Genomic DNA, 17,179 nt, shown 5'->3' with positions numbered 1-17,179 from the left:
TTGTCCAATCAGCATCAAAATCCTGTCACATGATCAGAGTACTGGCCTGAACAGCTCCATATGTAAATATACTCAGGGTCATAGCACCACCTCCTTATTCTTCGCGAAACAGTAAGTTTTTTAACTCCACTGTGCATTGTGGAGTGTCCAACCGGCCCCAAAATTCTCACCTTTGATCAGAGTCCTGACCTGAGCAGATCTATTAGTCCGTATGTAGTGATATTGATAGCGCCACCTACTGGCAACAGGAAGTAATTTGATTTAAATTACATTTTGTGGTGTGCACACAGGAAGTGAAGCTTTTATCCTTCCTGCGTTGCACAAAACCAATGCAACATAGAGCCGTTTAGCCCGGTCCCCGTCTGCCCTCCCCCGCATCAGGTCCAGAGTTAGTGCTCTATCCCACACAGTGCTGCTTCGCAACCCAAGTTTTTACTATCTTTGTTAGTTTTGCATCATTCAAGTTGTTTATTTTTCTTTAACCTTTGTTCTGTATTAACTGACAAGATAATGTATGTTTTCCAGCAGTTTATTAAGAACAACTGTAGTGTAGCTTCAGCAATTAGTCAAGGCAACGTTCACTCTAAACAAACAGGCAAGAAAACTCAAATTGAGTTAAAACAAAGATGTCTGTCTGCATGCACTCCACACAGAGAGAAAAATAAAGCACTTCAACGGACACTTGAGACTAACAAGGCTTCTACACAACGTTCTGTTTTAAGCAAGGCATTCCCCACCCCATTCCACTAAACCAGCAGGGAGCAGCAATGTTGTATTCAAGAACCACAAATGAGAAGAAATAATCTCAATACGAGAACTGTTGAAATTAAATACAAGTGTCAAAATAGTTATAAACGACAGGAAAATATCCTTGAATGTCAGGATATGGTGCAAAAAACAAAGCATGTTACAGACTTGGGCACAGTGTCATCTTCTGGACATTCTTCAGCTTCTACAAACCTATATGAACTGCAACAGCGTTACCCGCCCATCTACAAACATGGCGAGATGGCTTCAAACAAATTCTCTTCAACAAAATGCTGTATATCATCATTTCCATGTGACAGAACAAATCTTTCTACACAAAACCATGGAGATCGATAACGTAAATTCCATTATTGCATGCAACAGTAAGGAAAATACCACAACAGAAGGTATTACACATGCAAAGCAAAGTCTGAATGGATTCTGACATCTTTTGTGTCATTTACCAAAACATATTCTTGTATAATTCTGAAAAAGAGTTTAGCTAAAAGCAGCAACTCAATTTTGTGCAACAGAACTGAACTTAATACTTGGGTTAAGGCACCAACGAAACAAAACAAACAAGACCTACAGCTTCTTGTTCTTTAGCAGAACACAGTCCCCACGTGGTGCCTGTGCTTGGTGAGGTTACTCAGTGCAGCAGCATAACTAAAAACATTTAGTTTAGTTGCTTGGAGAATTTATTTAAAAAAAAGAATTTAAAATTAAAATACTATTATCAAATTGTTAAAGGTGGAACCAAAAGATTTCCATGGAAGATATTCAACAGGTCTCCCTTCAGTCAAAATCAATGGTGGATAAAAACAATAGCTCTGTGCTAATTCTTGCTCTTATCCACAATGTGTCTGTACAGTGAACATAAACGGATCACTGAAGCACAGAGCACTGCTACTGTATACACTTACACTCTGCAGCTAATGAATAAGTCAAAGACAGCAACACCCTAATTTTCCTACTGACTTACTGCTCAGCTGCACAGACCCAGACACAAAAACAAGTTTACAGATCATACTTCACAATCACATTTAAACGGAACGTGTGCAACAACCGACGAGACGGGAACATTTAATTTAGACTTGTGCCATATCTGCATGAGTACAGGTATATTTCAGAGATGCCTTTAACACCTTAGATCATTGTTAAAGGCCTTAATGGAGATATTTATGAGTTTTCCATCAGATACACAAGCTGAGAATCATCATTTCACGTTTGTGCTGCTGACCAAGTGCACTTTTCAAACATACATAAACTAACTGTACAATATTGTATATACTGTACAACAGATGAAAATTTGTTCATGCAGTTTAGGCATGTCTGAAGGCTAAGATATAGCTGAAACTATTTTATATCCTTATTTTGACAGCAAAAGATGGAATCCCTTTTAAGTGCAGATCTAACATTGATGAAATGTTATTTTTAAACTACCAGAAGGGCCCAACAGTGAAACCAGTCACAGTGGTTAAACACTGAAATATAGAAGTAAACTTGCATTTAAAACAAGACACATAAAATATGTTACTTTATGTGCAAATAAATATGTAAACTGTCAGAGGAGCTGTTAAACCATGCCCACTGAGTGAATTAAAGTGCAGCGGAGCAGTCAGGGTCTATACCTGAGCAGGCGCTGGACATGACGCCCCCAGTGGAATGATCAGATATATCTCTACAGACTTCTTACTGCTAAGACTAGTATCTGCCAGAGGACTACTCCTCTAGTAAGAAGAGGCAGAAACTAGAAGCCTGTTCTGCAAAAGCTGTAGGCAGCTTCACAATGAGGGCTTCAACTGTTGGGTTTCTCAGTGTGTTCAAAGAGAGCATACAGCTCTCCACATGTCTGGGTTTCCACAGAGCTGAAATGGGACTCCATATTCCAGGCCAGGTCTGCAGACATGAAGTCATCCATGACAGTCTGTGTTTCGTTGCTGGTCAGAAAGAGGTGTCCCAAGCCTTCGGCCTGACTCGTCACAGTCTGCGTCTCAGTGCTGTTCAGTAGCCTAGCATGGTCCCCCTGACTGACAGGGGCCTGAGCAGAGAGGCCAGCGGCAAATGAAGGGATATCTGTCTGTGTTTCTGTATCTGAGGACTCTGTGCTGATGGAAAAGCTTGAATGTCGCAGGATGCTGCTCAGGGGCATCTGGCTTCCGGCGTTGAGCAGGAAATTGAGGTCAGTCTGAGTCTGTGTGTCAAATAGCTCCAGATCGCTGACCTGGGTGCGACTTGGTCCCTCGCTTTGGTTCAATTCATCCATCAGGAGGAAGTCAGTCTGGGTATGGATGTCCAGAGACTCCAGAGGCGTGTCACTGCCCAGTCCTCCCAGCTCACTCTCCTCTGTCTGCGTCTGAATATGCACAGCATTGAGGAACTCTTCAAAGTCAAAGTCTATGCCACTGTGATGCTCCTGAACGGATCCCATACCTGAGCCACAGGCTGCAGAGGCCTCTGTGAGCACCTGGTGGCCGGACATACTGTTAGACAGAATAGTCTCCAAGTCATTTAACAAGGTCATCGTTTGGGTCTGGTTGTCAGCCATGTTGTTTGAGTTGAGCTCGTCTGTCTGCATCCCAAAACACATACCCACTGCTGACTTTGAGTCTTCATATATACTGCTTCCTGCAGCAGTGAGGGTGTCATGTATGTCCAGAGCTGTCTGGGTAGAGACGCTCAGGGAGTCATTGCCGAATAGGTCAGAGCACATGATACCTTGCTCCGGAGGCTTCTCCTCTGATTGTGGCGTCGCAAAGTGTGTCTGTGTTTGCCTGGTTTTGTGTGGGAGTACAGATGATGAGGAGGAGCAAGGAACTGAGCTAGGACACTGGCCGTCTGTCTGAGCTGCTATAGAGGAGGTGGCTTTGGCTTGGGAAGGGAATGTCTGGGTTTCAACATTGACTGGGAGGAGGACCTGGGCACTCACGCTGATGTCTGTTTGGGAGCAGGACGACACAGAGGACTCAACCACAGAGCACAAGCCTATCCCCTCTCCTACAACCACCCCTGTGGGCATTTTCGACAAGTACGATTTGTCCGTCTGAATGTTAGTTGAGGTGCTTCTTCCCCGGTGTACTGCCAGGCTGCCGAGTGACTCCTCAGTGCCTACAGAGTCCAGACTGACCTGGACTCCTGTGCTAACAAACCCCAGGCTAGAACAGGAAGTCTGCATGCTGTCCTTGAAACCAAGACTCTTAGTGTCAAGTTGGGGGACTACTGCTCCGGTTGCTTGTTGAAGGAGATGGAGGGTACTGACAGAACCTTGGCTGTCGACTGCCAGCACTACAGACCTCAGAGCACCACTTTCTGTGGATGGAAGGAGGACGGGCAGGTGGGCCAGCTGCATCACTGGAACACTAACCAATGCCATCTTGGGCTTTGGTAGAAGCAGCTTCTGGAGGCTCTTACGAGGGTTAGAGTTCTGACTCACTGAGTCTTGGATGTGAATGGTGGTATGAGAGGGGGGAGTAGTCGCCGTCATCTCGATAGTTGTGGGCATGATCTGACAGGCTGACTCTCTGGTCTTAACCTTTTCAGAATCACTTAAAAGCTTCTCCATTTTCCGCTTTTTTACTGGAGGAATTCTATAAAAGGAACAAAACAGATGCAGAAAAAAGTCAATTGAAATCAACTCTTAGACAAACCTAACACAACATTTTTGTGAAAAGCTTACGTGGCCTAAGCATATACATGCCTGTGTTCTGTAGGAATCTCGTGTCCCGTCCTGTAGATATGTGAGAGTAGAGCAGCCCTGCTGGCATAGGGGCACCCACATGAACACTGGTAGGTTTTTCCACAGTCCTCTATGTGCCTCTTTAGGTCCCACTCTGTGCTGTAGCCATTGTTACACTTGGAGCACTTGTGTTTCTTCTCTGCATGCATCTTCATAAAGTGCTGCAATGAAACAAACCACAGAGCAAAGAATAAATATCATATGATTGCTTAAACTTTGTCTAACATACAACGATCAGCCACAACTTTAAAACGTATACCAGGCTTTGAGTTAATCAGTGTATGTTGTTTCGATCTTTAAGACAATATTGCTTTTAAATAACAATTCACAACATACACAAACACCTGAAGGAAAAATGACAGCTATCTCTAAGTCTGTTAATCCAAACACAATTGTATAATTTGGACAAAATTAAGAAATGAGGGCAGTGATCCCAAGTGTTTTTAGCCATTGATGCTGCATAAGAAACACTGCTAATGGTGGATGAGAAACAACACGCAAAGAATTTCTTTAACGTGGAAGATGTTATACTTGGATACATTTAATTCACAGTGTATGTTTTTGGTATTTTCTTTATTTCTACCAGTTATACATAATTCACGTAAATGATTTGGGAACATTTTTGGTGCAGAGTATTAAAGAAGAAGCTGTTTCACAGAACTGAGTCACCAACATTCCACTCCAACGTTAGCATGCAAACAGGTCAATGGAGGGAAGGCTTACTTGTTTAACCAGGGAGAACTGGGAGAAGGGTCTGTTGGGCCCCCTGGGACAGCCCTCGATGGGACAGGAGTACAGCCTCTGAGAGCCCTTCATGTCCTTTCTGACCGTGGGATTGACCATACCATCCTGAGATCAACAATGACAGCGATGGATGAAGACAGATGACAAAGGGGAGCAATAATTGCATTATTTATTTGAGTACAGCATCCAACAGAAAAACCAGCAGCTATTTCCCTTTTTCAGACATTGTTTCTGGAAAATGTTTATCATCTCTTTTTGTACATTCCAATAAATGCATCACCACGATAAGTTCTTGATGAAAGGAAATATTTCATAAGCCATGTCAAACTGTTCTGGAAATTGTGACTATTTTCTGAAGAGCGCAGCAGCTCAGACAAGTTTTGCAATATTTCTGCAACATTCATGCGAGGGCTGGTGCTGAAGTAGAACATGCAGACGGTGGAGATGATGTAAGGATTCCACTATGGAAATAAAGTTTCCGTTTACGGCGCACCATCACCAGCGTCAGCCCTTAATGCCAAAAGCTCTTAAGTCTCATTGTCGACATCTTCGTTAATTTATTCTACGTGTGTGACGCCTCTTTTTTCATCCACAGAAATTCATATTCTTCACATTTCACAGTTTCACATGGGTCATGTGACAGAAAGGTCATCCGCAAGCCCACTCGCTCTTTGTGAATTTTCCTGCAGTATTCTCACATCAGCTCACTGACATTTTACGAGGGTTCTGTCAGGAAAAGTCAAATGTAAATCGAAATTTAAAATGTCCGGAGCAACCGACGCAGATATTTGAGTTCTCGCATTTCAGGGAAAAAATATTCCAGTCTACAGTGAATGTCTGAAAGCAGCGTTGAGGTCGTCTGTGCTTTGCATCAAACTCACTTAATGTTTTTTATGTACATTTTAACTTATATTGCATCTTAAGGTCTATAAATAAAAGCAATGGTTGTGCGTTGCCTTTCTTTCTTAAGCCAGGGTGGGTAAATACTTGTATAACAGATGTAACATTATGTAAGAGATAAAATCTATGAGTACAGTGAGCTCTTCTTTAAATAACTAAATAATTAAATAAAGAAATGAATGCACTTGGGATTGTATTACTTCCTCTGTAACTCCTCCGCTCACAATCCCATGGTCGACCTGCTACATCAGCTGTGAGCACATTGTATCAAAGTGTTTTCTATACCGATGATGCTATTTACAGACAACAGCACCTACACTAAATGTACATTGCAAAACCGTCATGTGCATTATCACGTGTGAAGATAAAGCATCACGTTCCATAAGTCATTTCTGCTCCAGCCTTCCAGTGGTCAAGGTCACCCCCATCTGCTAAAACACTGGAGGGGAGTCGAACAGCTGCAGCTTGTTTATCATAAGGGGTTTACAAAAATACATATTCTGCAAACAATATGCTCTCGTAGTTTGCTTCAGCTTCATTTATTTGGTCGTGGGCTGTAAAGAGCTGAAAAGAGTCAAGACTCCCTGTCTTTGCTGCACCAAGGTCAGTCCACAGTCTTGTGTATGGCCTCTCTGAGCTTGTTCACTGTTTCTGGGAGATTGTGCCGTGTCGAAATGGAACAGAGTAATAGTCTCTAAACTCTCTTTTTCCCTCGCGGTTAGGGGAAGTGTTGAGGATAGGAAGACAGCTAAAGGACCAAATAGTCACATTAGCTTCATGAAATTAATCTGAACTGGGCTAGGCTCAAACGAAATAGAAAGTACAAGGGAGCGGCTACGCAGAAGGAAACATTAACCATCAATGATGAGAAAATGCAAAGCTGCATGTCCAAGTTGCAGTAGAACTCCAGTGGTGTGACAGTGGACGTGATATAAACAGATGTGGTGTTCCACATCCGGCCTCAGTCTTGCAGTGTGCACAGTGAGAGACTCCAGCACGTCATTATTTCTGACAGAACTTGAGGAGAGCTGTGCATTAAAAATAACATGCTCCATCTTTTACTGAGGCATTGACACTTGCTTCTCACTCTACAACCAAAGGCCCAATCTCTGATCAAAGTGTGGTTGCAGAATAAAAACTTCACACACAGGACTCGAAATTGTAAATCATTTTTTTATTTACAATCTTTTGAATCATTAATGAACAGGAATTAAATATTGGCTATAAAAAGTGTTCCATTTCTTTTAAAGGTTTATTTAGACTCTTGACTGAAAACTAAGACTTTCAGCTTAAAAGAAGAACCTGATGGCACCTCAAAGAGTACGTTGAAACCACAGATTGAGCCTTTGGTCTCTGGGCGAAAGGGACTTCTCCTAAGAGCTCATTCAAATTCTCACATTCACCTATTTTAAACAAAGAGCTTAGTCTGCTGCAGGACAAGAGGCAGCCTATCCAAGTAAAGAACCTCATTCATGGAGGGGGATACGGTGAAATACTGGGCCCCTCAGAAAAAAAAAGCTCGGTCCAGTTAGGAGACAGGAACCAGGGTCAGAGGTGAAATCTAGTCCACATGATTGGACTGCCTCGACTTAAGATAAGATAATCCTTTAAGAGAGCAGAGTATTTACAGGGAAACAGATTACAGATAATTAGGAATATCCTCTGTGGAGGATCAATAAAGGTGCATCTTATCTTATATATAGTGTAACTGAGTACATTACATTAAACAATTAAATGACTTGAACCCAAGTTTATAGTGCGGTCCCAGATTTTGCGTGTGTGGATGACTGGAAGATTTGCAAATCTTGTTTTGCAGAGCTTGTTTAGGAACGACCTGCGACACCTCTCCTTCAGACAGTTGGAGTGGATCAGTGTCGCTGTAGGAGCTGCCCAGTGCTGTGATGGTGTCCAGCAGGGAGAGGGACTGGTTGTTTACCCGTAACCAGCTCGCCATCATCCTCCTTTGGGTTAAGGGGGGAATAGCATGCGGAGCTGGAACCTTCTTATCAGTGTCCTGTCATTTCCTTGACTACTTACAACTAATCATAGACTTGTAATCAAATAACCAATAGGGCTAGTTAAAAGGCACACAAGTCAAAATAACACAGGCAAATCAAAAACTACCCAGGTCCCTAGTTACTGGCCACAATTACTAGTTCACCAGATCATGGATCTGTCTCGTGGTGGCAGCTGATCATGGAATGATTACAATAACACTTCCTAATATACTATATGCCCTCTCACATACTATACCATCACTGGCAATAACTCATCTCTTTCAATGGTCACTGCTGCTCCCTACATCTCTATTAGACAATGTCTTATGTACAAACACTGGAAACATTGACTAGTCTCCATTATGTTGTTTCTTCTAATCAATGTTGTAATTACTTTTATTTATTTAGTTGTGTTCAGCTACACGCAGCATCTACTGAACTTCTTGTCCGTCCTGGGAGAGGATCCCTCACATGTTAATAAGTTGTTTGTGTAGTTTCTCTTCACTCTTGTTGGGGGTTGACGAACAGAGGATCTGTCGCCCCTTGTTAAGATAAGATGCATTTATTCGTCCCAAACACTGTGATATGTGAATATACAAATAAAGCTGGACTGATTGATTGGACAAGCAGATAGGACGTGGGTCTGAGTGGCGACTGCAGGAAGCATAGATCATCACGTGCGCTCCTAATCAATAACTGATGACACAAGCAGCTAGCTGCAGTGGAGCTAGCTCGTCGCGGTGCTTCACACACACACCAGAGCTAGCGACTGGAACTTCAGCTCAAGTTACCTGTGACGTGATGTTTACAACACATCGCTACTCTGGTGCTCGCTCCCCCCAAGAGGCTACGTACCACCTGCGCCCCCCCCCCCCCCTTCACGACAGTGTTTGCTCCACAGTGAGTTGGCGTAGGAACAGGCGGGGTTACCTGGACTCTGTGCGACTTGACGAGGTGCATGTTGAGCGCAGGTGAGTTGGGGAGGATCTTGCCACATCCCTTCACGGTGCAGAGGATGTTCGTCCGCACCTCTTTGGTCAGCTCCACGATGGTGGGTGTTATCATCTCCCGTGGCTCCTCGCGGCAGCTCGGACTGTCAGTGGCGGCGGCGGCAGCAGCAGGAGCCGGGTGTCTGTGGTTGGTCCTGGCAGGGGCAGCCATGTTTCTGTGGTGAAAGGCAGGAGCCCCGGCAGCTGCAGCGATGGGAGAGCATTACGTCCCGCGGTTCCGCCTGAAGAGATGGAGCTCAGCTTCCTGCAGCTGAGGACGAGGAGGCGGGCGAGGCTGCGTCACATCCTGTCTCATCAACACGCTTCCGTTTTTCATAATAAAAGATTTTAAATTTCATCGTTACGCTTGTTTTCCAACTTGATTCTCTGGATAAAAGCCCAATGTGAGTGATGGTTTTTGTGTGGTGTGCCCTATACAGCAATGGTTCTCAAATCTCAAAGTGGTCAACATTTACTTCAATTGGGTTGGATTTGTCTGCAACGCTGATTCCACCTGAAGCTGTTAGAGGGCATTAGTGAGCACTAATGCCAGGTCATCATTTTGAAGTGGGCTCCGGAGCATTGACACAGGCCAAGCAAGCAGCCCATTCCAAACAGACATGTTCAGAACAGACACTACACTAGTAAAGGAAAATTCAGAGCTATATCAAGTAAGATAGATTTGAAGGAATATCAGAGTCCCAGAAGTATGCACTTCCCCAGAATTGAATATATGGTGAAGTCGCAGAGTCTTTGCCACAGCCCAGCTGAGTGCACTAAAATAAAGTTGTGTGTTTGTAGATTCAGGTATCAGTTCCATGTTGGTCTTGTTGTAGTTTTAATTCAGCTTACTAATATCTGTAGCAACCACACACAACAGAGACATTACAAATCCTGCCTTCCACCAAAACAGTTCTCATAAAATTATGATTAACTTAAAATTCTGATGGAAGTAGCGTTAACATCAGGGTTGTGCAAGTTCACTACTCTCATGAACAAGTTCAAAGTTCAGTTCATACAAGTAAACATGAATAGTTCACGTTCATAGTTCACCATTTAAATTCTGAACTAGTTCATATTTCAGTTCATTTCATAGTTTTAAGGTGGACAGTGAGAATGAAAGACTTAACTTGTTAAAGAAAACCTTATCCATCACTACCCCTTGCCTTTACTGTCGGAATGTTTATCAGACAGTGTGTAAAAATCCCTCAGATAATAATAAGGTGCATCGGATCTCGGATGTAGTTGCTGAGTCTGCGTCTCTGCTTTCTCTTTCCATCTGTATATGAGATCGAGAGCTGTTGTGTTGCAGGTATGGCCTGCCCCTTTAAGGAAAGTGTGTAGTGTGTGACGTAGTACACCAGGGTATTGTGGGAAAATACGCTAAAAGTGTGTTTATAAGGAGAAGTGACGGAGCACCTAGAGGTGGTGCGAGTGTTGCTCCTGCTGTATATCCGAGAAATAAAATGGCCGCATTCCAAGTAAAGAAACATCTCCTCCTCCTTCTTCACGGAGCGGTCCGGACGGCTGGTTACCGGCCAGACAGCGAGCCAAGATAACCAGTGACAGGGGCGGCTCCTGGTACAGGCGACATAGGAGACGGATTTATCATGACGTGACACATGCAATGTAAAACAATACATTAACGTCACACCATCATCCTCTAACCCCGGGACGCACCGGAGGTAGAAGCGCTGTGAAAAGCGCTCCGCCTCCTTTCCTCGCCCATGGTAAATACTTTGGCTGTTCGCACCGGCAGCGTAGTGCCGGGAAGAACCAGGAAGCGCCGCGGCCACACACACACGCACATAATCTCCTGTGGGGGGGTGGCGGCTACAGGCTTGCGTAGGTCAGTCACCTGTGAAGACCAGCATTATTTACCCCTGAACCAGCGCGGAGAAATGATGATGAAATGTAATATAACAATTTTAAATATAAAAAAATAAAATTATATTAAATATATATTTTTTAAATTAAATTAAATATATATTTTTTAATTAAATGAATTATATATTTTTTTATTAAATTAAATGGGAAAAAAAAAAAAAAAAAACTGCGCGCGCACATCCTGCGCAGAAGGCCACTGCGCACATTCTGCGCAGAAGCCCATTGCGCACATCCTGCGCAGAAGCCTACTGCGCACATCCTGCATCAATGCGCAGGAATTGCGCGCCAGCTTTTTTTTTTTTTTTTAATTATATTTTTTCCTGTTTTTATATTGAATTAATTTAAATTAACATAGTGTAAGCTTTTTTGCAATTAATAGAAGAAGTCCTGCCAATTTTAAGTGTAATATATTGCCAGCTTGAAAATGGGAATGAGTGGGATTCGAACGCGGGTCGATGTTGTTAGAGACCGATGCTTTACCGACTAGGCCACTTCTGATGATGATTTTCCTCCCGAACTAAGCACACTAATTAAATTGACAAATTATCATGTGTGTGTCGGTGTCATTTTATGCTGCTTTTGATAAACACTTCAGAGAAAATATTTTCTACTTTACTACATATATCTGACAGCCTTACTTAAAAGTTACTTTTATATATTTGGCTTTTAGATACTGGATGAAACCTATTGTTAGAGAATAACCCAGTGGGGGGGGGGGGAAATATTTTTTGAGAGAAGATTCCAGATTCATTCACTATACGGCTCAATAGAGCCGTATAGTCTCTGATCCATGAAGCTTCCTTCTACCAAGTTGTGTGGTACGGAGCCGAGACACTGGCCAGAGAAGAAAACACTTGGAATACGTTGCTTGTTTGGTCTGCATATGTGTGCCATGGGTGATGGGTAACGTAGTGCGAAGTCTAGTTAGTTGGTTTCGGTTAGGCTAAATCGCGGACATTTTACGGGCACTGAGCAACGACATGGTGAAAGCATTCGATTTAGACAGCGTCTCTTCTGAGGAGAAAGTATTGAAATGTCCCGAGGGTCAGTGAACAGGTAGGGGTGGGGCACGTGACAGTTCTAGGCCAATGGCTGTAGGGTTTTGTGGGATGCCAGGCTCTCATTGGCTGATGCGTTGGCGTATCAAGGGTGAATGAGGAAGGGGAGTGAAGAATAGTGCTGGATGAGAGGAGTGTCAGAGTTACGATCAAGAAGCGTGTCGTGTTCGCTGGACTTTAATAAAGTTACACATAAAGAGAGAAGTTTCCTGTCGTCTATACGCGAGGACGCTACAATATGAACGTGTTCACCGTTCATATTCATTATTTGTCATTGACTTGCGTTCAGTTCATCGTTCTCATAAAAGTGAACGTGTTCAATGAGCGCGTTCTTTTGCGTTCGTTCATGCACAACACTGGTTAACATAATTAAGACCTACCTGATGTATTTAAGACCCAGGACCTAATATTTAAAGACACTTAAAGTACTAAATTCTAGTTATTGAATTTCAAACAGAACCTGCAAGAATCCTGCTGACTCAACATCGTGAACATATTAAATGAATTAAAAGATCATTAAATCGAAGATGAAATGAAAGATAATTACATGACAAGTATACATTGCACAGTATTTATATATTTGAAGCAGCAAGTGCAAAAAAAAGAGGGGAACAATAACTGATTCTAAAATCCAGGGAGTAAAGAATCTTCAAGAGCCACATTAACAGGAACCATAATGAAATAAAAGCAAACCATGGATGGAGAAATAAAGAACAAGCTACACCGTGAGTCCTTTAAATCAAGAGTCTGTCACCCATCAGTTCTGTGATTGGTGCATTTGCGAGGAGGGACCGGGGCCATTATCAGTGATGACAAAATAGTTCCTTCCTTTTAGAGGAATAGATGACAGCAGGGGGGTGACAGGGGTGGAGGCAATGCCTGTAAAATATGAAAACAAAATTAGTTAAGATGTCAAACAAAAAAACTGTAATCACAATTATTTCTGACTTTGTTGAGATGATATTTGATCACAGTTATTTGTCTGGACAATAACAAAAGCAGAAATATACAAAAAAGCACTTTCTTGTCCAAATGGTAATTACACAAAACATCATACACAAAACGTGACTCATATTAGAGTGGTATCATGGATGGGAGGAACTGTGACTATGAGAAAAACAAGACATTTGTGGGAATTAAGGTGAATGTATCCTTCCCACCTCGATTGGGGAACGTGCACAAGTTCTCCAATGTCAGTTGAAAAGTATGAAGAGAGGTTCAGGTGCAAAGATGTAAAAAAAAAACTTCTTTCGAGAAAACAAGGCCTACAGTGCACTGACCATAATGAAAAGAGTGTAGTGGCCCTCTTGTGGTCAACATATGTAATTGCAAGTAGTATGACGCTCTAAATTGTTTGCTGTATGTAAATATTATTTACTTCCAAACACATGATTGGTTTTGTTACAGGCTGTGACGAGCAGAGTAGTGGTACCTGATGCTGCACAGTATCTGAGTGACTCCAGGAGGTTGGTGCTTTCAAACTTGACAATGCATTTGAAGGGCTCGTCCCGCTCTGTCATGGTCCTGTTGGTGTGGTCTTTGAATTTTGTCTCCAGCTGGGGACAGGAACACGAAAACATTAGATGATCACAGCACAGAATGATGCTAATCTCTGATACTGATTCTGATATTCAACGAGCTGTTCTGCAGCTGCAGTAGCACTTTGGCCCAAAATAAATTTCCCTATGGGACCATAAAAGTATATTTGATTTGAATAATTCTACCTCTACTCAGCAGCAAGTATTAAAAAACACCAGTCGGCCTTTAGGGTACCTTGTAAACTGCAGATTGTAGTTGAGGCAACATCCCATCACCAAAGGCCTCACAGGCCATCTGATGTCTGTGTGCTCCAGGTCCAGCTTGTTCTCTTTCTATTTTTGGGTCTATAAATACACATAAAAGCCCCAAAATTTAATTAAACTCAATGATAATGCAGAATTCCACCAGAACTACACATACACTTCAAATAAATGAAGCAAAACAATCAATTTGTGTGACATCATGCAGAAAATATTAAAATAGCTTTGGCCTGATTGAATGATTTGATTAACGTACTTGAGACAGTTTCATTCTTTTCTGCAAGAGGGCTGGGGAAGTTAGTGGGAAACACCTAGAGACAAAGAAAGGAAAAGTCAGATTCTACTGAAAAATAAAAAATACAACATAAAACAGTTAAGTCTTTGGGAATTTGATGATTTGTTGTTCAGAATTCTTGGCATTTTTCAGACTAATAAGTTGTGGTACTATAATGACAAACCTGACCCCGTCACATAACTTGCATGGTTACAACAAATGTCTACCCAAACCTCATCATCTACTCAACGGATTTTAAGCGACAAACACAGCATACGTACCCACAGAATCCAAGTGCAAAGGTCAACATGTAACCAGAAACCTTAATGAAACATCTCTCCTGCTAAAGTTGCTAGATTTAGAAATCAAATACATAATATTTAAGGTTTAAGTGTACCTTAGGTTAAAAAAGGATGAACATGGCAATTTAGATTTCCCCTCTGTTGGTCAGATACTTTTCATTACACTATTGCACAAATTAAACCAATTTTTACATAAATCAGAACCTATCCAGCGCGTGATCGCAGAGTTCAGTTTCAAAGCTGAGTAACACATCAAGATACTCAAATGTCAAAAATCAGAAGTGGGACAACAGTCCACCTAAATTGAATTTGAGCCTGTATCCTAATGAGATCATAATGTGAAGACTTCACTCGAGCCAGAAGGCATTTAAATATAACAGGAACACGCTCTGTGTAGTAACTTCCTTTATCAGCTTCCCTGATCTTCTGGTTAACGTCTTGTTCTGTTGTGATCCCGACATGCTTACCTGTTGGTACTGCTTCATCAGCAAGTCCCTGATGGCAGTGAGTTTCCGTCCACTGAGGTTAGCATCCTTAATTGTGTGATGTCTGGTGGACAGAACCAGGGCCTGGCAAGAACATCACTCACTTTGAGGACATTAGAAAGACAGAAAGACAGCTGCCTGGCAACTGAATAAATTGTCAAGATTCAATATAAAACTCATTACTCACCTGGGATAACAGGGGCTTTTGTTTTGAAGTCAGACCGGTCACAAAGACATACGGGGTTTGAAGGTGGTGAACAACATATGTTGGTTTCAGGTGATTGGGCCGAGAGAAGCTGTCTCCCCAGGCGATCCGAATCCAGACAGCTTCGTCTGTGTGCTTCTTTATTTTGACAGACACCTTGAAGACAATGTCAAAAGAAGGCTTTCAATATTAAATGTTCAACACAGAGTTGCCCATGAAATACTACATAATAATGCCACTGCAGCAAAACAGGATTTTATACATCAGGCTTACATGTCTTACAAGCTCCCCGAGGTGGGACTTAAACTGCTCCTTGAACTGTGTCAGCTCGACAGAGTGAGCATCATCTGCAACAAGAAGACAAAAATGTTAAATATACAGTAAAAGGGGCAGAAATTGGAATTCCTTTGTGAATAAATACTTCCATTAACAGCCAATGTCAGTGGGAATATTTGAATTTAACCTGCACCCGGTCCACATACCAACTACCGGTGATACCCTCACAAAAACTAGAAAAAATGTAACCAGCTAAATCAGATTTCAAATCTAAACTAAATACCAATATGGGTTTGAGTAGCAAAATCAGTTGAATAATAATATTCCCTTTATTTCAATGAGATTATTTAACTGATTGAAAAGTAAGCAAAACTGTTAACAGCAAATCATTTTACAAATCTGAGGATCAATTATGTGTCTCCTCACTGCTCCTACACAATGAATAACAAGAGATAAGATCAGATAAAACTGTATTGATCCACACTCCGGGGATATTCAGTTATTACAGCAGCAGAATTGGGTAGACAAGAGAATAAAGAAATATAAAAAGGCAATAGAATAAAAAAATCAAATAGAAAATTAATATTATAAGTTAAGTGCAGTGGTACAGGACGATTGTACGACCAAGGAAACATCTGTTAAACTACTTAACAGATTGAAGCAATATATGGATTAACATGGAACCTTTGCTATGTCGCTATTGATGAAAACAATATTACAATAATACTTGATAGTGGTTTCTCTCCCAGTACAACCTGTAAGTGTTGTTAAAAACAGACCTTCGGGGTCCAGGAGCTGGAACCCGTGCCACATCCCCTGGTTTGGGTTGTCGATCACATCTGAGAGACAGTGGAACACAAAGGTTAGTTGTTTGGTGGCAGGATATGGTTGTTACTCAAAACCAAATAAGATCAGTCATTTCAGTGGACTTACATATCATCTCCAGCTCTGTGATGTGTTTCGTTGTCCAGTCGTTTTCCTGTGAAGATGAAAAGCAGTGAGCGAAGCAGCCAGTTTAACACAAATGATGTTGATTCTGGGTGGAAAGTAGCGGTATATTTTAAAATGGCGTTAAACCCAAACGTGGTAGAGTTGTGCTGGACGCTGGATTTCATTTCTAAACACAGGTTTTACACTTTAAGGTAAACACAGAGATGTTTAAGGGTCTGGTACCTCACAGAGAGACAGCAGTTTCTCCGTTAACGCCCATTTGGTCTGAGTGTAATCCATGGACCCCCGCTGAGCCACCGTCATACCACTCCACTTCTCCAGCGTTGTTTTTAACTGTGGAGTCGGAATCCGGCGGATGAGTCTCTGCAGGACGCGTCTGGTGGAGTCCTCCATTCTCCCTCTGATGCCTGATCACATCCAACCGCTGCGCCGAGGGTTCTTAATGGGTTTGATCAAACCAGCAGCTCCGCCTAACGAAACACCACTCACTAGAAACAGTCCAAACAAACCGCCAACGAAGTAAAGCAAACGAACCGACCAATCGCATCCCGCCAGATTATAGTAAGTGCTCCGTCTACCGCCCCCTGCTGAGCTGGAGGTGGTAGTGTTGCTGTACAGCCACCAATGATGCGGATGCTGATGCTTCTGTACAATCATACAAGAAACGTGTCTGTTTATCCCTGACTTTTAAAATCTTTATTTATAATAAAACAATAATGGTAATGATACTAGTTAGAAGTATACAACAAAAATAAGAATTCCAATATCATTAATAACATGAATAGGTGAGAGAAGAGATGATATCCATACTTTTATCAATCAATAATCA

At 42.1% G+C, this 17,179-nt stretch overlaps 2 protein-coding genes across 2 annotated transcripts; both read right to left on the bottom strand.

Annotated features, from left to right (window-relative positions):
• Window positions 1-515: 515 nt before the first annotated feature.
• atmin (ATM interactor) lies at window positions 516-9,345 on the bottom strand. The gene is made up of 4 exons (XM_053428018.1): window positions 9,055-9,345; window positions 5,207-5,332; window positions 4,445-4,644; window positions 516-4,334 (listed from the first exon to the last, which is right to left on the bottom strand). Exons 1-4 carry the CDS (start codon window positions 9,283-9,285, stop codon window positions 2,546-2,548), a joined length of 2,346 nt encoding a protein of 781 aa, XP_053283993.1. The 5' UTR covers window positions 9,286-9,345; the 3' UTR covers window positions 516-2,545.
• A 2,900-nt stretch (window positions 9,346-12,245) lies between these two features.
• Window positions 12,246-16,887, bottom strand: cenpn (centromere protein N). The gene is made up of 10 exons (XM_053421014.1): window positions 16,573-16,887; window positions 16,333-16,378; window positions 16,179-16,238; window positions 15,397-15,470; window positions 15,106-15,279; window positions 14,901-15,002; window positions 14,114-14,168; window positions 13,832-13,941; window positions 13,491-13,614; window positions 12,246-12,937 (listed from the first exon to the last, which is right to left on the bottom strand). The coding sequence occupies exons 1-10, from the start codon at window positions 16,741-16,743 to the stop codon at window positions 12,816-12,818; spliced, it is 1,038 nt and encodes a 345-aa protein (XP_053276989.1). The 5' UTR covers window positions 16,744-16,887; the 3' UTR covers window positions 12,246-12,815.
• Window positions 16,888-17,179: the final 292 nt, after the last annotated feature.

Source organism: Pleuronectes platessa, chromosome 1 (genome assembly GCF_947347685.1).
Source record: "Pleuronectes platessa chromosome 1, fPlePla1.1, whole genome shotgun sequence".
In the NCBI taxonomy this organism is placed as follows: domain Eukaryota; kingdom Metazoa; phylum Chordata; class Actinopteri; order Pleuronectiformes; family Pleuronectidae; genus Pleuronectes; species Pleuronectes platessa.
The sequence above is the reverse complement of the archived record's forward strand: the minus strand, read 5'-3'. Positions and strand labels throughout refer to the sequence as shown.